The following is a 19,910-nucleotide window of genomic DNA, read 5'->3' as shown; positions in this document are numbered from 1 at the left end:
TTGTTTATACCTTATGTATAGTGCCTTGCAAAAGTATTCACCCCCCTTGGCATTTTTCGTGTTTTGTTGTCTCACAACCTGGAATTAACATGGATTGTTTGAAGATTTACATCATTTAATTTACAGCACATGCATACAACTTTGAAGATTTTTTTTATTATTATTTATTGTGAAGCAAACAAAAAAATAGGACAAAATAACAGAAAAAGTCAATGTGCATAACTATTCACCCCCCTAAATCCAATACTTTGTAGAGCCACCTTTTGCAGCTATCACAGTTCTAAGTCACTTTGGATAAGACTCTATAAGCTTGCCACAACTTACCACTGGGATTTTTGCCCATTCCTCCTTGCAAAACTGCTCCAGCTCCTTCAAGTTGGATGGTTTGCGCTTGTGAACAGCAATCTTTAAGTCTGATCACAGATTTTCTATTTGATTGAGGTCTGGGCTTTGACTAGGCCATTCCAACACATTTACATGTTTCCCCTTAAACCACTCAAGTGTTGCTTTAGCAGTGTGTTTGGGGTCATTAGCCTGCTGGAAGGTGAACCTCCGTCCTAGCCTCAAATCACACACAGATTGGTACGGGTTTTGCTCAAGAATATCCCTGTATTTAGCACCATCCATCTTTCCCTCAACTCTGACCAGTTTCCCAGTCCCGACTGCTGGTGTTCTTTGGGTGATGTGATCTGTTGGGTTTGCGCCATACATAGCGTTTTCTTTGACGGCCAAAAAGTTCAAATTTAGTCTCATCAGACCAGAGCACCTTCCTCCATACATTTTGGAAGTCTCCCACATGCCTTTTTGCAAGCTCAAAACGTACCATTTTGTTTTTTGCTAAAAGTAATGGCTTTCTTCTGGCCACTCTGCCATAAAGCCCAACTCTATGGAGTGTATGGCTTATTGTTGTCCTATGTACAGATACTCCAGTCTCTGCTGTGGAACTCTGCAGCTCCTCCAGGGTTACCTTAGGTCTCTGTGCTGCTTCTCTGATTAATGCCCTTCTTGCATGGTCCGTGAGTTTTGGTGTGCGGCCATCTCTTGGCAGATTTGCTGTTGTGCCATGTTCTTTCCATTTGGTTATGACAGATTTGATGGTGCTCCTAGGGATCATTAAGGATATGGATATTTTTTTTTAATAACCTAACCCTGACTTGTACTTCTCAACAACATTTTCCCTTACTTGTTTGGAGAGTTCCTTGGTCTTCATGGCAGTGTTTGGTTAGTGGTGCCTCTTGCTTAGGTGTTGCAGCCTCTGGGGCCTTTCAAAAAGATGTGTATATGTAATGACAGATCATGTGACACTTAGATTGCACATAGGTGGACATCATTTCACTAATTATGTGACTTCTAAAGGTAATTGGTTGCACCAGAGCTTTTTATGGGCTTCATAACAAAGGGGTTGAATACATCCGCACATGCCAATTATCAGTTTTTATTTCTGAAAAATTGTTTTATGTATGTATTTTTCTAATTTTACTTCACCAACTTAGACTATTGTGTTCTGATCCATCACATATAATTCAGATAAAAAAAAAACATTGAACTAAGGGCTGTTATGTAACAAAATAGGTAAAAAGCCAAGGGGGGTGAATACTTTTGCAAGGCACTGTAGCCTTCCAATGCTGCTTACTGAGATGGCCAGCTATAGATGGGGGCAGTGGCGTCTTCTTTGTATCACTGTCGTGTATATTGGACAGGCAACGCACTGACACCTTGGTAGCCATTGAGCTACATGCTGGGTGCTCAGTGTGCTCCAGTACCTTTAAGAAGGGGTGGTCTCCCCTCAGAGGCGGCTCTAGGCTTTGTGAGGCCTTAGGGAAAACTTAGACATGAGGCCCCACTCATAATAATAAAAATGAATACATTGCATTGTACATTGTACAATGAACTGATGGCAATTCACCCATGGCCAGTCCTCAAGGATTCCAGCATGTCATTGGATCATCTCTCACCAGGATATGCACTGCAACACAAGCTACCTCTGTATAGTGAACGTCACTTACTAGACAGCTTTGCGTTATGCGTAAATCACCTAACAAAGGCCATAGATCCATCATCTATTTTCCTAAACCTATGCCCCATACCTGCTGTGGCCACAGACAATGCATTTGCTATGGTCAGAGAACCTGAATACAGAAAAGCACCTGCTAAATTTCTTTGTACTGCAGTGTCAGGAAAAGGCAAACTAGTGTAGAGAAAAATGAAAGCAGGGGCCGACTGGCAACTTTTGGCCCAGGGTGCAAGTACAAGCCAGAGGCCCATGGTGCAGCAACTTGGCCTACCTCCCGCTCTCCCTCTCCCCTGTCAAGAGAGGGCGAAGGAGGAGAGGAGGAGAAAGAGAGAGGGGAGCAAAAGGGGTGAACAAGTAGGGTGAAAGGGAAGAAGAGAGGAGAGAAAGAGGGAAGTAGGAAAATATGTGAGAGAGGTGGGGGAAGGGGGGTGGGAGAGAGGTGGGGAGAAACAGAGAAAAGGGGAGCAAAATAGTGTGGGGGTGAGAGACAAAGAGGGATGAGTGAGGAGTGGAGAGAGAGGAAAGAGAAAGGGGAGAAGAGAGGGAGGGAGGAGCGAGAGGGGGGGGGGAGAGAGAGAAGGGGGGGGGGGGAGATGGGGACAGAGAAAGGAGGAAGAGGGAGGAGGGGGAAAGAAAGGAGAGGAGGAGGGGGGAAGAAAAGGAGAGGGGGAGGAGGAGGGGGGAAGAAAGGAGAGGGGGAGGGAGGAGGGGGGAAGAAAGGAGAGGGGAGGGAGGAGGGGGAAGAAAGGAGAGGGGGAGGGAGGAGGGGGAAGAAAGGAGAGGGGGAGGGAGGAGGGGGGAAGAAAGGAGGGGGAAGAAAGGAGAGGGGGAGAGAGGGATGAGGATGAAGAGGGAGGGGGAGAGAGTGGGAGGGGTGAGAGGAGAGAGGGGGGGGAGAGAGAGAGAGAGAGAGAGAGAGAGAGAGAGAGAGAGAGAGAGAGAGAGAGAGAGAGAGAGAGAGAGAGAGAGAGAGGAGGGGAAGAGAGGAGAGAGGGGGGGGAAGAGAGGAGAGGGGGGGGGGGGAGAGAGGAGAGGGGGGGGGGGGAAGAGAGGAGAGGGGGGGAGAGGAGAGGGGGGGAGAGGAGAGGGGGGGAGAGGAGAGGGGGGAAGAGAGGAGTGAGAGGAGGGGGAAGCGAGAAGAGAGAGGAGGGGGAGGGGAGAGAGAGGAGGGGGGAGGGGAGAGAGAGGAGGGGGAGGGAGGGGTGGGGAAGAGGGGAGAGAGGGGTGGGGAAGAGAGGAGAGAGGGATGGGGAAGAGAGGAGAGCGGGATGGGGAAGAGAGGGAGGGGGGAGAGAGAGAAGATTGGAGAGAGAGAGAGTGGAAGAGGAGGAGAGGGGGAGAGAGAGGAGGGGGAGAGGGGAGTGAGAGGGATGAGTATACAGAGGGGTGGGAGGGAGAAAGAATGGGGAGGGGGTGAGATGAGGGGGGAGAGGGACAAGGGTGAGAGGTGAGAGAAGATTGGGGAGAGAGAGGAGGAGGGAGGGGGATAGAGCAGAGAGAGGAGGGGGGGAGAGAGGAGGGGGGAGAGAGAGAGCGGGGGAAGTGAGGAGAGGGGGAAGAGAGAGGCAGAAGAGGGGGAGGGGGAGAGAGAGAGAGAGAGGATGGGGCTGAACAGAGGGGAGGAGGGAGAGAGAGGCGGAAGAGAGAAGTGGGGGGAGAGAGGGGGAGGGGGGAGAGAGGGGCAGAAAAGGGGGAAGAGAGATGGGATGAAGAGGGGGGAGAGAGGAAGGGAGAGAGAGAGAGGAGGGAGAGAGAGAGGAGGGGGGGAGAGAGAGGAGGGGGGAGAGCAGGGGGAAGGGAAGAGAGGAGAGGGTGGGGAAGAGAGGAGAGGGGGGGAGAGAGGGGAGGAGGGAGAGAGGGGAGGAGGGAGAGAGAGGCAGAAGAGGGGGGAGGGGGAAGAGAGAGGGATGGGGCTGAAGAGAGGGGAGGAGGGAGAGAGAGGCAGAAGAGGGGGAAGAGAGAGAGGGATGGGGATGAAGAGGGGGGAGAGAGGGGGAGGAGGAGAGAGCGAGGAGGAGGGATGGGGATGAAGAGCGGGGAGAGAGAGAGAGGTCGGGAGAGAGAGAGGGATGAGGATGAAGACAGGGAGGAGAGGGTCATCCATGGAAGAGGAGTGGTTTGCTGGGTGATGAACAGAGCGGTCATGTATCAGTGTGCAGAAAAACAGATCGTCCCTGTCATCGGACTCACCCAATCCCCGAACTCAGACTACCGACACTCAGGTGCTCTGAGCAGCCTCTGCATTGCTGGGTGAATCCACAACACACGTGGGGGGCGGGGCTTCACCAAGCATTCAACCCCGCAGTCTGCAGCTTATTAGTCTCTGGACAGAGCACGGCGAGCAGTGAGATGTTTTGCCTTCGCTGCCACGCCCACCTGTCAGCACTCCAGCACACCTATCTGCAGATGTGCAGAGGAGAGCATTATCTGCGGGCGGTGTGTGAGCTGATTCGAGCATCCTCATAGACAATCATAGAGGACCTGTACAGGACAGGGTGAGTTGACACTGCTCACCTCCCCTGTGATCACTGGTGCGGCATTTTTTTACTTACAGGAATCATAGCGGCACGGGGGCCAGTGACCTAATTTGCCTAATTAGAGAGCCGCCTCTGGCTCCCCTTCAGTCCACCTGCCCTCACCTATGCATCAGAATGCATGTGCCTCCACTGTGGAGACACTTATAAGTTAGTGTTAGGGTACCACAGATACCGGGGTGCCGTGGTGAGGCTCTGTGGCTTACGCATGCATTTGCAAATGCGTGCAGACTAAACCCCTGCTTTTAACACATACTGTTAGACAGGTTTTATTGGGTGTCTGCGAGCTGGTCGGTAAGTAAGCTTGTTTTTTTTTCCCCTTGGATTTATCCTTGGCCCTGTTTATACCTTATGTAGCCTTCCAATGCTGCTTACTGAGATGGCCAGCTATAGATGGGGGCAGTGGCGTCTATTTTTTATCATGGTCACAATTATAGCCTGCTCTGTGTCCCATGATGTATGATAAAGAAAACTGGATTTTTTGTACTTCCTTGTAAAATCCATTTCTTGAAGTACATCAAGGGACACCAAGGTCCCTTCCCCTCTTTCTGGGGGTTCACTGCTTGCTACAAAACTGAAGTGCTTCCTGTATAGGAGGGGTTATGTAGGGAAGGACTTCTTGTCTGTTTTTTTGTCTACTCACCTACAGGTGGTGCATAACCCAGTTGGTCATGATTATAGCATGCTCTGTGTCCCATGATGTACTTCAAGAAATGGAATTTACAGGTAAGTAAAAAAAAAATATATAATGATTTGCCAGTGTCCAATACATCTGTGGGTGACATTATTACCCAAAGGTTAAAGAATTCCTGTGTCCCTCAATGGATTTCAAGAAAAGGATTTAACAATTATATCAATAAGAAAATGAGCCTTCAGTTTCCACCACAACAGTCAGTCTGTTTGGCATTTCTCACCTCTGTGTCCTTCATCTAGAAATGTTGAAGCACTCTGGTCTGTTTCTTCTCCATCTCTTCACGGAATCTCTGCTGTAGCTGCTTTTGCCGCAATTTGCGTTGATGGGTGGCGTCCATCTCTGGCTGAAGAACTGAAAGGGATGAGCCAAAACTGGAGCTGAAAAGAGTGAGAGAGTCTTGTATAAATAAGAATAGCTTCCAATTCTTAAAATTTCCCCCTCTTGGTTAAGGTTTCCAAGGCTATGCCTTCCAATACCACCTATACGCCAATGACACCCAGATCTATCTCTCCACTCCCCTGCTCACCATCTCGATCTCCACACGCAAGACAAATTTACTGAGCAACATAACAGTATGGATGTCACACAATTTCCTCAAACTCAGTAACAAAATCAAGCTTGTGCTATATCCTCCTCCCTGATCACCCCCCTCATGACTTTACAATTGAGATCAATCGCACAATTATTGGTCCCTCCACACACGCTAGGGTGCTAGGTGAAATCCTAGACTTTGACATCTTCAAGCCCCACATCCAAACACTGGCTAAATCTTGCTGCCTTAACCTCCATAAAATTTCCAGAATTTGCCCCTTCTTAAAGTGTTACTAAACCCAGTAATATGAAAATTGTTTATCCGCCCTCCCCACAGTGCCTACAACTTATAAATCATCTTTTTACATTAAAATACTGCTACTATATACCATTTGGATGATCTGTATACCACGGTTACCTGATAAACTGCATAGTTTCTCCAGTGCTGAGAGATCAGGAAGGAGGAGATTTCCACTGCAGCCTGTATACATGTCCACATGTGTAATGTTAATATCATGCGACCTGGCTAGCTCTGATCAACAAGTAAATGTGCTCTTCAGCATAAAAGACACATCTGAGCATGTGCAGGTCGGCTACTCTGCCTGTGTTAGCTTGCCTTCCCCAGATTGACAGTGCAGGGAGGGAAGGATCTATGCATACAGGATAAAACAACCTTTTTACACAACGCAGAGGATTAACACCTTAAGTTCCACAGTAAGTAAAACAAGCATTATATGCTGCATATAGACTGATTTTACTGTTGTGGGTTTAGTAACACATTTTAACGACAACAACAAAACAACTTATTTACTCCCTGAATATCTCCAACCTTGACTACTGCAACTCTCTTCTTGCTGGCCTACCTCTATACAGGCTATTCCCCCTTCAGTCTATCATGAATGCTGCTGCTAGGCTTCTACACCTTACTAGTTATTCCATGGCTACTGTCCCTCCCTGCCAATCCTTTCACTGGCTTCCACTAGCCCAGGGTAAAAAATTAAAAATACTAACTACAACATACAAAGCCATCCATACCACTGCCCCCATCTACATCACCAACTTCATCTCGAAATAGCACCCAAATTGTTCACTTCGCTCCTCTCAAGACATCTTGCTCTCTAGCTCCCTCGTTACCTCCTCCCATACTCACATTCAGGACTTCTCCAGAACTTCACCCATCCTCTGGAACTCCCTACTCCAGGTTAGCTCTTACCCTGTCTACCTTTAAGCAATCCTCGAAAACTCATTTAATCAGGGAAGCCAACCCCACCTCCACCTAAAAACTGTATTTAAGCCACCATCAGATCATCTTCTACAGCTATTATCTTTTGTAGCATCTCCTCCTTTAGATTGTAAGCTCCATGTACAAAAACTTTATTTTACATCATTATTAAAAAAGATTTTAAAAATCTGAAACAAAAACAAACCCGGCTGGTAGTAACAAATACAAGCTTTATTTAACTGTACTGTAATTGTACTGTCTCCCTTTATATTGTAAAGCACTGTGCCAATTGCTGGCACTATATAAACCATGTATTAATAATAAGTAGCATAAGACAAACAATTGCAAGAGCTGAGAACTGGCCCCCAAAAGGAAATTAAAGGTCCAATAGTTGATCCAGGCTGGACTAGCATAAAACAAAGGCTTTGTCCTATGGCAAACTCTTTGAGAAGAGATTTCCTTGCCTCGCACTATGAGAAAAATGCTTTTAGGTGCGATGATAGACTAGTCCCAGACTGGATTGGCGAAAAGCCATGTTGCATCACATGGAGATATCCTAGGGTGGAATTTTCTTGGCCCGTCTCATAAGAACTACACCTGAGTGAGAAAGTAAACCTTGTTCCCAAGCTTATAGATAGGAAAACGGAAACTGATAGACCCCTAACTCTAGGACCAGGGCTTTAACAGCTGTGCTGTTATAGCCAGTCAGAGAGAAGAAGAAACAAGAGCAAAACAAACTTAAAAAAAACAAAAAAAAAAAAAAAAAAAAAACACAAAGGCTGACCTTGGCCCTTGAAACTAATTACAGCCAGGTGCTGACCTAGACAAGGATTGGAGAAAGACAGGATTTGTCCCTCAGAGAAATTCTTGGGATGGGATTTATTTATTTTTCCTAACACCATGAGAAATACGCTTACCAGTAAATGAGGAAGGGCTCATGAAGAATGTGCTGAATGCCCGACAAGGTCCAAGTACTCATCTGCGTCAGTCAATTCAGTGTAAGGAGAAACACCCTCCATCTCTAGCCTGTGAAACAGGCAAGAAAGGAGAACCAAATATTAGAAAAAGTGCAGAACAGGCACAACTGCGTTGACAGCATGCACGTTCCTCGTGGTTAAGACGCTGTACTCGTGAGCATGTTCCCTGCGGTTGAGACGCTGGAGTTGGGAGCACTTTCTCTGTGGATGGATGCTGGATATGAGAGCACGTTCCTCGTGGTTGAAACGCAGTTGGGACTCGGGAGACGGGAGCATACAGGGCTGCATAGGAGAGTGGGTACCGTCCCTCCTGGATGGCTACTATTCGGGAAATGTGCCGAAAACACCATTTTCGGCCGATATGTTTCAGCTGCCAAAATTTCGGTGCATCCCTATCTAAAACACCTGTGGGTAAAGGGACCATACTCCTAAATGTCCTGGGATTTTAAAAGGCAGTCTCCATGAAATAAAAGTACAAAAACTTTATTTTACATCATTATTAAAAAAGATTTTAAAAATCTGAAACAAAAACAAACCCGGCTGGTAGTAACATATACATGCTTGGTTAACATCTGAACATTCACGCACAGATAGCCCCATAGTAGGAATGTATAATAACGATGCAATGATGTATCAAGCATACAGATTCTTTTATGGAGCAAACACCGGAGGATGCTAATTTTCCCTCTTTCTCAAGGTTGTGCAGAGACTCTTGAATCTGTGGAGTAGTCACAATTAATGTTGACAAACAGCATAAAGAACAGTGCGAAAAAACAGTGTGAAAAAACAACACATGCACATTACAGCCTGGTATACTTACAAACGCAATACATGCTTACGCAGCTAAACCTATGCATAAACGAACATCGTTGGACTTAAGGTCACCACGAAAAGAATCTCACCATGCTGTGAGTAGCATATAAGGCCACAAATGGGCCAGATATGTATCCACAAAGGCACACAAAAGGGAACCGAGGCTGAGAGGCAGATTAAAGATTCCATCTGATGCCCAGTCCCCTGTGAAAAAGTCAGCAGCTACAAAATGGGAGCAAGGAGAACTTCCTCTTTCGATCGCCTAGGTGGTCGGAGCAGAAGTTAGTACCTGTCAAAATCATTTCTCTTTCCTTTTCTTCAGGTGTTGGTTCTAATCACTCTAAGGACACGCACAACCTGGTTGCAGTTAAAGGTTTAGGGGCTACCCTTAAACCCAAGCAGGGGACTCTTTAAGCAACACCCATTCAGAAACATTAACACCGACTGGGGAAAGGCATAGACACATACATGAAGATAACAGACACAAATATAGCAGAATATAGTCTATTTGTATTTACACACATTGACCCAGGATGAAATGTCTTTGTTGTCCTGGGACCTCAACTTTTGTCCAAACAATTATTTGGACAAATTTGAGACCATCAAAGATTTACATCTTTTTGCTTGGAAGTTATTGCCTAAGAAGGGATTACATGCCAAAAAAGAACACATCAGAAAACAGAGTTGACTGAGGCAGAGTCCAAGGCTCTGTAAGATTTTATGTCCTTTTCGGAGGAGAACTTTGAAGGAGAACTTTGCTGAATGGTTATATTCTGATTATATACCATAGATCTAATTGATTTGTATGCTTTCCTCAGAAATGTGGACAGGCCTACGCAATTTACTCAATTTGCCCCTCTACACTCCCCTAAGAAAACAAATCAGATGTTTTCCCCTACCCTAGACTGAGTTCTAACTTGTCTGCCTTTCTCAAACTGACAAGTAGGGATATTGAAGCCCTGAGCACTTTTTTGTGGCTCCTGCTTGCAGGGCTCCCGAGTTTGGTAGTGGCTTCCTTATGCTTTCTATTCATTGGGGGGCAGGGCACCTGCGTGTTCCAGCAGCCTTCAAAGATCACTGGGGTTGGGCGCTTTTTTTTTTTTTTAGGCAATTAACTAGCATATTAATTTCCCACAAATAGAGCTTTCTTTTGGTGGTATTTGATCACCTCTGCAGGGTTTTCTTTTTGCTCTATAAACAAAAAAAGACCGACAATTTTGAAAAAAAAAAAAAATATATATTTTTTACTTTATGCTGTAATAAATATCCAAAAAAAGTAAAATATTTATTAGATTAGGCCGATATGTATTCTTCTACATATTATTGGTGTAAAGTAAAAAAAAAAAAAAAAAAAAAAAAAAAAAAAATCGCAATAAGCGTATATTGATTGGTTTGCACAAAAGTTCTAGCATCTACAAAATAGGGGATAGAGTTATGGCATTTTTATTAGGGGTGCACCGAATGGGTTTTTTTGGTGCCGAAACCGATACTGAAAATGGAAAATACACTAGGCCAAAAACCGAAAATGACTGTTTTTAAAAAATATTTTTATACAGGTGATGGTCAGAGACTGGGGACATGGTACAGGAGATGGTCAGAGACTGCGGACATGGTACAGGAGATGGTCAGACTGGGGACATGGTACAGGAGATGGTCAGAGACTGCAGACATGATACAAGAGATGATCATAGACTGCAGCCATACAACAGGAGATGGTCAAAGACTGCAGCCATACAACAGGAGATGGTCAAAGACTGCAGCCATACAACAGGAGATGGTCAAAGTCTGCAGACATAGTACAGGAGATGGTCAGAGACTGCAGACATGATACAGGAGATGGACAGACTGCAGACATGGTACAGGAGATGGTCAGACTGCAGACATGGTACAGGAGATGGTCAGAGACTGCAGACATGGTACAGGAGATGGTCAGAGACTGCAGACATGGTACAGGAGATGGTCAGAGACTGCAGACATGGTACAGGAGATGGTCAGAAACTGGGGACATACAACAGGAGATGGTCAGAGACTGCAGACATGATATAAGAGATCAATGCAGCCTTACCAGTGCCCGTCAGATGCAGCCAGCCTGTGTCCCCAGTGCAGCCCTGCCTGTGTGTCCCCAGTGCAGCCCTGCCTGTGTGTCCCCAGTGCAGCCCTGCCTGTGTGTCCCCAGTGCAGCCCTGCCTGTGTGTCCCCAGTGCAGCCCTGCCTGTGTGTCCCCAGCGCAGCCTTGCCTGTGTGTCCCCAGCGCAGCCCTGCCTGTGTGTCCCCAGCGCAGCCCTGCCTGTGTGTCCCCAGCGCAGCCCTGCCTGTGTGTCCCCAGCGCAGCCCTGCCTGTGTGTCCCCAGCGCAGCCTTGTCTGTGTGTCCCCAGTGCAGCCTTGCCTGTGTGTCCCCAGTGTAGCCTTGCGCTCTAATCAACCAGATGGCAGCTCTCTTCTCTCTTCTGCGGTGCATCCCTAATCTTTATTATTATTATTTTTTTTTTTTCTAGTAATGGCAGTGATCAGCGATTTTTAGCGGGACTGTGACATTGCGGCGGACAGATCGGACATTTTTTTGGGACCAATGACATTCATACAGCAATCAGTGTTAAAAATAGCCACTGATTACTGTATAAATGCCACCGGCAGGGAAGGGGTTAACACTAGGGGGCGATCAAGGGGTTAAGTGTTTCCTAGGGACGAACACAGCTCCATTAATCTTGACCGTAGGGTTATTACGCCACCTTCAGGAGAGGACTAGGCAGAACATGTATTACATGTGAAAAACAACAGAACTGTACAGCTCCGCCCAGGGAGCGGTCCCTCTGGCAATAACCCCTCAGCCTGCTTCCTGCAGCTCAGTACGTCAACAAGCAGTATAACGTAAACTATAGGAGGGGTGGGTGCTGTGTCTGTCAATGAACTTCAGAGAAAAGGATTTTACGGCGAGTACAAAAATCCTATTTTCTCTTTCGTTCATTGATGGACACAGCTCCATTAATCTTGACCGTAGGGACGTCCCTAAGCAGTGTCATAACGAGGGGTGGGAACAGCAAACATAACTTCACCCACAACCAGAGGTGCTCCCCAACGGAGGAGTCACCACCTGAACCAACCGCAGCAGAACTTGAGGTAAGCATATGCATCAGAGTGCATTGACAATTATAATGTAACTTTCTCTAACAAAAGGAAAGGGTGTGAATTGCAACAATTGCATGGCCGCCTGCAAAACTTTGCAGCCAAAGCAGGCATCCGAAGATGCGTTTACATCAACTTTATAGAACTTTGTAAAAGTGTGAACGGACGACCAAGTCGCCGCCTTACACACCTAGGAGAATGACGCTTGATGTAGGAAAGCCCAAGAGGTCCCAATTGCCCTGGTGGAATGGGCCGTGACAGGAAAGGGGGGCACCTGCCCCTTCAAGGCGTAAGCCTGGACCACGATCTGTCTGATCCACCTGGAAATGGTGGTCGACGAGACCGCCAGCCCTTTTTTTGGACCAGCCACCGAAACGAACAGAGAATCTGACTTCCGGAAGGGAGCCGTGGCAGACAGATATACCCTTAGAGCCCGGACCACGTCCAGGGAATGGAGGGCCACCTCCTTAGGATGTGTCGGCTTAGGACACAGAGATGGTAACACAATGTCTTCATTGAGGTGGAAGGCCGAAACCACCTTTGGCAGAAAGGAAGGTTGCGGACGCAACACCACCTTATCCCTGTAAATAACCAGATAGGGCGACTTGCAAGACAAGGCCGCCAGCTCAGAAACCCTCCTGGCAGATGTAATAGCCACTAAAAAGACCTTCTGAGAAAGAGTCAACAAAGGAATTTCCCTGATGTTTTCAAACTGCGTTTTCTGAAGCGCCGATAGCACCAGGTTCAGATCCCACGGAGGTAGGGGTGGACATACCGGAGGGACTACATGCCGAACCCCTTGCACAAAAAGGCTCACCAATGAGTGAGACGCCAGGGGTCGTTGGAAAAAAACAGCCAAGGCTGATATCTGTCCCTTAACGGTGCTCAAGGCTAACTTTTGGTCCACTCCTCGCCGTAAGAACAGCAGGATCCTGGCCACGGAGCAGGTGCGTGGGTGCCACCCCATCTCCTCACACATGGAGATATAAGCCTTCCACGTATGATATGTATATCTTCCGGGAAGAAGATTTTCGTGCCCTCAGCATAGTGGAAATTACCGAGTCCGACAGACCTCAGTCCCTTAGCACCTGGCTTTCAACAGCCATACCGTTAAAACCAGCTACGGTAAAGCAGGATGGAGTATCGGACCTTGCGATAGGAGGTCCTCCCGCATCGCAACCACCAAAGAGCATCCGCCACCAGGTCGGCGAACCAAGGACGCCAAGGCCAATCTGGGGCAATCAGTATTACTGGAATCCCCTCGACCTCCACTCTGCGGAGCAGACGGGGTAACAGTTTGAGCGGAGGGAAGGCGTAAATCAGCGGGTACTGCTCCCATGGAGCCACCAACGCATCTGACGCGTCCGCCCAAGGATCTCTTGTTCTGGACATGAACCTCCACACCTTTCACTTGAGCTGAGAGGCTAGAAGGTCCACATCTGGTGTGCCCCACCGCAGGCAAAGAAGCCTGAACACCTCCAGATGCAGAGCCCATTCTCCTGGGTCCTGCATCTGATGAATTAGATAGTCCGCCTGCCAGTTTTCTTCTCCCGGGATGTATATGGCCGACAGGGCCAGTACGTGTCGCTCTGCCCACCGAAGGATGTGAGCGACCTCCCGTGCTGCAGCTGAGCTTCTTGTTCCTCCTTGATGGTTGACATATGCCACCGCCGTGGCGTTGTCTGACTGAATTCTGATCGGACGTCCTTGTAGTCTCATCGACCATGTGGAGAGGCATAGCCTGATCGCTCAAAGCTCAAGCACATTGATCGTTAACTGGGATTCCTCCCTCGACCAAAGGCCCTGGGTCGATTGCACTCCCAATACTTCACCCTAGCCGGTCAGGCTGGCATACGTTGTGATCACCGTCCAATAAAGAGGTAGGAACAATTTCCCGGACCGAAGGGCCAGAGATCTCAGCCACCAGAGAAGAGAGTCCCTGACTAACTGGCTCACCTGAATCTGCCGATCCAGGGATAACAGAGTTTTGTCCCATTTGGACAATATCTCCTTCTGCAAGACTCAGGTGTGAAATTGGGCGTACGGAACCGCCTTGAAGGCAGCAACCATAAGGCCCAGAACTCGCATGCAGAAACGCAGCGACGACCACCTGCGGTTCCTCAACAGCTTCACCGCAGTCCTGAGAGTCTGCAGTTTGTCCGAAGGGAGAAACACTCTCGCTTCTACGGAGTCCAGCAATAAGTCTAGGTACTCCAGACGTTGAGTCGGCACTAGTACCGACTTCTTGAGGTTCAACACCCACCCAAACTCTTGTAGAGTGTGTATGGTGATCGCCACATCCTCCCTTAATTCTGAGGCGGAAGCTGCGCTCAGAAGGAGATCGTCTAGGTAACCCACGATTGTGATCTCATGTTGTCGCAACAATGCCAAAATTGGGGCCAATACCTTGGTAAAGACTCGGGGTGCTGAAGCCAGATCAAAGGGGAGAGCCACAAACTGGTAGTGGTCTTCCCCTACTGCAAATCGCAGAAACCTCTGATGCCTGAGGCATATGGGTATGTGCAGGTACGCGTCCTGGATATCCAGAGACGCCAGGGAGTCCCCCCTGATGGAGTGCAGCGACTACGGAGTGAACTGATTCCATTCTGAACCTCTGTACTTTCACAAAGCAATTGAGGGCTTTCAGATCCAGGATTGGACGTACCCCTTCCTTTTTGGGGACTAGAAACAGATTGGAATAGAACACCATCACCCCATGGCTGAGCAGGTCCCTTACTGCCCCAAACAGGGCCTCCCGGCGAGCTGGGAGTAAGGGTATGCTGGAGGGAAAAAATCTGTTTGGTGGCCAAGAGAGAAACTCTATCTTGTAGCCCGATGAAATGAGTTTGCAGACCCATTGGTCGGACAGCCGAGAGGCCCACCGAACTGCAAACTCCCGAAGGCGACCCCCCACCCGTGTGTTCGGTGGGGGCCAACCTTCATGCGGTAGCACTCTTGCTCGCGGTCTTGCGAGGCCAGGGACGCTTCTGTCCCTCAGCAGTTGCCCTGTCGGACTGGGAGTGTTTACCTGAGGTCCCGGGCGGACGAAAAAGCCTCTTTTGAGCGGAAAAGGAGGGCCCTTGCCTGCGGCATGGCTCCTTACCCTTCCTGGTCTGTGGGAGCAACGTACTCTTCCCACCTGTGATATTCTTAATAATGTCATCCAGCGAGGCTCCAAATAGCCGCTCACCAAGGAAGGGCAAATCCGTCAGGGCTTTTGTAGATGCCTGGTCCGCAGACCAGCATTTCAGCCAGATAAGGCGGTGCAGTACCACTGCTGATACTGATGCTCTGGAGAGCAAGGGAAGTGTATCCAGGGCCACATCACAGACATAATTAAGGCTGTGCACCAACTGGTCTGCTAGTTCCACGCAGATTGGAGGAGACTGCTGCTTCTCCAATTCACAGTGCAATAGTTTTGCCCATTCAGTAAGAGTCTGCGACACTAATGCCGTGGCCAGTACCGGTCGTAGCGCTGATCCCAATACCGTAAAGTTAGACCGGGCCACTGCCTCGGCCCTCCTGTCGGTAGGGTCCTTAAATGCAGGAGTCCCTTCTACCGGGATCGTGGTTACTTTGTTTAACCTGGATACTGGGGGGTCCACGACTGGGGAAGCCGACCATTTTATAAGAAGGCTCTCCTCAAAGGGGTAACGCACCGCCATTCTTTTTGGGACCGAAAAGGTCCGTTGCGGGCTCCCCCATTCCTTGTATATGAACTTATCAAAGTAAGTCAGATACGGAAACACCTTAGGTGTATGGGCTGGCTTACGGGACCCAAAAGGGACCGCCACCTCTGCAGAGGATCCTGCCGCATCCTGCATTTTCAGGGTATCACGCACAGAGGTGATAAGTGCTCCAACTAGCGCTTTTTCCTGCGCGGACCCGGAATCATCCTCACTGTCCGATAGGTACTGGTCAGCGTCCTCTGACACATCAGAACAGGGGCCGCCAGTCACTGCGGGGCCCGAGTCTGAATCAGAGGGCGGGGGGGCAGGGGCCATTTCTTACCCCCCTTGCGCCCGCACGCCGCCTCCACCCTGGGAACGAACGTTTCAAGGACCGCCGACAAAGCGTCCAAAGGCACTGCACTACTTGCAGGCGAGCCAGTTGCAATTGCAGGGAGGTCTGGGGAAGAAACGCCCGCTTCTGACGTCATGCTGACCCACTCTTTCTGCCACCCTTGGGGACTTAGGACAAGGTGCTCAATCCCACCCTCCTAGCTGCTACAGACTGAGGGGCCCCCACCGCAGGACTCACCACCCTGACCTAGTGCTGCACCGTGCTGCTGATGGCTGTATCCTGTGTCAGCTCACAAGTGTCCAGGAACAAAAACCGCGCTGTTCTGAGGCAGAGGAACCAGCGCTGTGGGGAAAAACCGCGCAGAGGCTACAAGAAAATGGCCGCTGGGTGCCCTGTACAGAAAACACAGGGAAAATGGCCACCAAACTCTGAGAAAATGGCTGCCGACCATGCTTCTCACAGAGGCTAACAGAAAATGGCCAACGATCACTGCTGTACACAGAAAATGCACAAATAATGGCGGCGGTCAGCGCTATGGCGGCAGCACATGCAGAGCCCACAGACATCCAGAGAGACAGATGACGGTACAGGGACACAGACAGCCAGTGCAGCCCCCAATCAAGGATCAGAGCCCCCCGGAGGACCCCTGGCTCAGGTACACACACCGCACTACAGCCCAGTCATGCAGCATCAGCAAGCAGGGACAGGGAGAGAAGAAAGGAAGAGTTGTACTTACCATCCGGACAAGCTGGAGGCATCCCACCACAGACCCACACCCGAGCAGTACGGGGTGGCTGCGGGCCACGGCACACTGTGACAAAGACATCCAAAGTCCGGTCATATGTGTGCCCCGGAGCATTGCGCTCACCGGCCGCTCCTAGAGCCTGAGGGGCATGTCATGGCCGACCCAGCGCATATCTAGGGCCTGCACACGCTCGATGGCCAGGCTGGGGAGACTACAAGGATCTATATTATCCAGCCTGTCACCCAGCCGGCTGTTGATAGAAGATCACAGGATCTTAAAATCCTACGCAAAAGGCAAAAATCCAGAAGAAAAATCCCCAGGACCGATGGTCCCGACAGGGAGCTTAGGTCCTTCTCCTTTACTAGGCAGAAAAAAACTGAGCTGCAGGAAGCAGGCTGAGGGGTTATTGCCAGAGGGACCGCCCCCTGGGAGGAGCTGTACAGTTCTATTTTTCACATGTAATACATGTTCTGCCTAGTCCTCTCCTTAAGGTGGCGTAATAACCCTATGGTCAAGATTAATGGAGCTGTGTCCGTCAATGAACGAAAAGAGAAATAAGCATTCTCAAAATGCATTAGATGTTTATGTTTGCTCCATTGAGTAATCTGTTTGCATGATATATCATTGTTATTCTTTCCTACTATGGAGCTATCTGTGGGTGAACGTTTGCATGTTATCCAAGAATGTAATGAACGTTTGCATGTTATCCAAGCATGTAATGTTACTACTGGTCGGTTTTGCTTTTGATTTTTTAAATCTTTTTTAATGATGTAAAATAAAGTTATGTTGTACTTTTATTTCATGGTCATTGCCTCTTAAAGTCCTATATACATATAGAGCCATATATACATGGCTCTACAGGTTTAATTAGGGATGTAGGCAGCCCATGTACACATTTTTCTTGGACCACCACTCTACTCTTTCAGAGAATCCTAAATCTGAACGCTGTCAACTGAGTAAAAACTGCCAGCCAATTTCCCAAGCCTGGAATAAACACGGCAGACAGAGCAGGAAAAAGAAGTTTTAATCCAAGGCAGAATCAGCCAGCTATGTTTGCAAGAAAACCGGTCCCTCCCGATAGTTGACATAAGCCACCGCTGCAACATAACCCAAAAGAATCCTGGTCGGGTGACCTGAAGAAGGAACCAATCATCCCTCAGTTTGCTGACCTGGAAGATGAGTGGGGAAATATACATATTACAATATGTTGGAACATGTAAATCCAGAGCGGTCCGATGTTATTATGGCAACCATGCAACTCTTCCATGCAAATCATGTAAAAAACAGTAGAGGATGGAGTCACATACCTAGAGCCACAGACGTTGGGTCTTGGGTTAGTCTTTTTACTGTCCTCTTGGTGCAATTTGGGAGGAGACTGTTCACATGATGATGTCAGCTGCAGCTCAGCCATTTCTGGACGATTTTGGTCTATGTCTTTCTGTTGCTGTAGCAGACTGTTATATCGAGCCTTTTCCAGGGAAGCATCAAAGTCCTGCCGCTTTGTTTGTGCCCCATCAAGATCCGGAAGAGGCTGAAAAGCATTGACTTGTTTGTTAGTAAAGCGTATAAAGAGCTTAACAGGACTAACTTTCATTTTTATTGCACAGATTGAGCTAAAAACAAAAAAAACTCACTGCAGCTGAAATCAATAAAGATTCAGATTAAAAGCAACCTGTGGATATAGAATTATAGGAGCTGTTGCTGCTGACTTGTAATAAAAAAAATGCATGTTCTGGAGCCGTTATTCTTATCCTGGTTTAATCAGTCACTGAAATGGAAATCTGAAATCCTGTCCTGCTAACCTGTTCTACAATAGGTTAGTGACCCGCTAGGTAGCAAATACAGTATGAAGATGACAGCCCCAAAGCAAGGATATTAAAAAGGTTATTAAGGAAAGAGCTCAAATTTCTTTCCTCATAAGTTCTCTTTAAAGAGGAGCTGCACTCTGCTCACATAATTTGTAATAAAAACATCTTTGCCATTCTGAAGCTTCCCTCCAGCCACTTTGCATATTATTTTATATATACTGTAATTCTGTACTTGCCAAATATGCTGCAGAAATCTCTCTCCACTAAGTCTGGCTGCAGCCAATCTAACTGTGGGCAGATGAAGCTGCTGCCTTTTCACTTCCTGGATTTACACAGAGGCACGCCTCTATCTCTGCAGCTCTCATTGGCCCTCTTATGACATATCTCCCCTCCCTTCCTGGCTAATTCTAACAAGAGTGAGAGAGAGAGCTGTGCATGATGTCACAAGCCTAGGCTTATTACCAGACAAGAAACAGGAAGTGGGCTGTAGAAGGTATTTACTGGCAGAAAAAAAATGTACTATCCAAAGTTAAATCAACAAGGGCAAAAGATTTAATAGATGGAAAGATCCACTTTAATGATGAACTGGTATATATTGTAAAGCTCTGCGTAAACTGTTGGCGCTAAATAAATCCTGTATAATAATAACTGGTGTGGAAGTCCCTGTGCATACCATCAGCAATACAAAAGAATAATTTTGGCCAAGCCCGGAATATGCTAGTAGGTGTTCTGCCTCATATTAAAGTGGAGGTCCACCCTGAAAAAAAAATTGCATAAAAAAAAAAAAACCTAAAAAAAAAATGGAAAAAAAAAAAAAAAAATTTTTTTTTAACTTACATGAAATGGCTGTTGATAGGCAGTCTTCCTAATCTGCCTCTTCCTACGCCGCGGTGATCTTCAGTCTTCTCCGGAATGGGGCGCGGTGTGTTATGGGAACTGTGTGTGTCCCACAACACATCGTGTCCCATTCACAAAGCGCTGCGTGACTCGCGCATGCGCAGTAGGAAACGGGCAGTGAAGCCGTAAGGCTCCACTGCCTGTTTCCCTTAGTTAGGATGGCGGTGCCGGGACCCAAGAGACGGGTCGTCCTCGGGCGGCTGACATCGTGGGCACCCAGGACAGGTAAGTGTGCTTATTTAAAGTCAGCAGCTACAGTGTTTGTAGCTGCTGACTTTACATTTTTTTTCCCCGGCCGGAATCCCGCTTTAAACGTCTTATATTATTCTGCCATCTACTGGCCATCTGGAAAATTGCACTTGAAAAGTCAAGGTAGCTGCATGAAAGGCTTATGCTGTGTACACACGACCGGTTTTGCCGTCGGAATAAACTGCAAAGGTTTCTCCGACGGAACTCCGATGGAATTCCATTCAAGCGTTCTTGCCTACACATGGTCAACCCAAAGTCTGACCATCCAGAACGCGGTGA

The 19,910-nt window shown here is 48.0% G+C and overlaps 1 protein-coding gene across 1 annotated transcript in view; it reads right to left on the bottom strand.

The window, feature by feature from the left end:
* Positions 1–19,910, bottom strand: part of RAD52 (RAD52 homolog, DNA repair protein) — a 257,504-nt gene that overhangs the window by 92,318 nt on the left and 145,276 nt on the right. The window contains 3 exon segments of the mRNA XM_073621619.1: positions 5,463–5,501; positions 5,504–5,619; positions 17,985–18,208. Coding sequence (XP_073477720.1) covers positions 5,463–5,501; positions 5,504–5,619; positions 17,985–18,208 — 379 coding nt within the window.

Source organism: Aquarana catesbeiana, linkage group LG03 (assembly GCF_042186555.1).
Source record: "Aquarana catesbeiana isolate 2022-GZ linkage group LG03, ASM4218655v1, whole genome shotgun sequence".
Taxonomy (NCBI): Eukaryota; Metazoa; Chordata; class Amphibia; order Anura; family Ranidae; genus Aquarana; species Aquarana catesbeiana.
The sequence above is the reverse complement of the archived record's forward strand: the minus strand, read 5'-3'. Positions and strand labels throughout refer to the sequence as shown.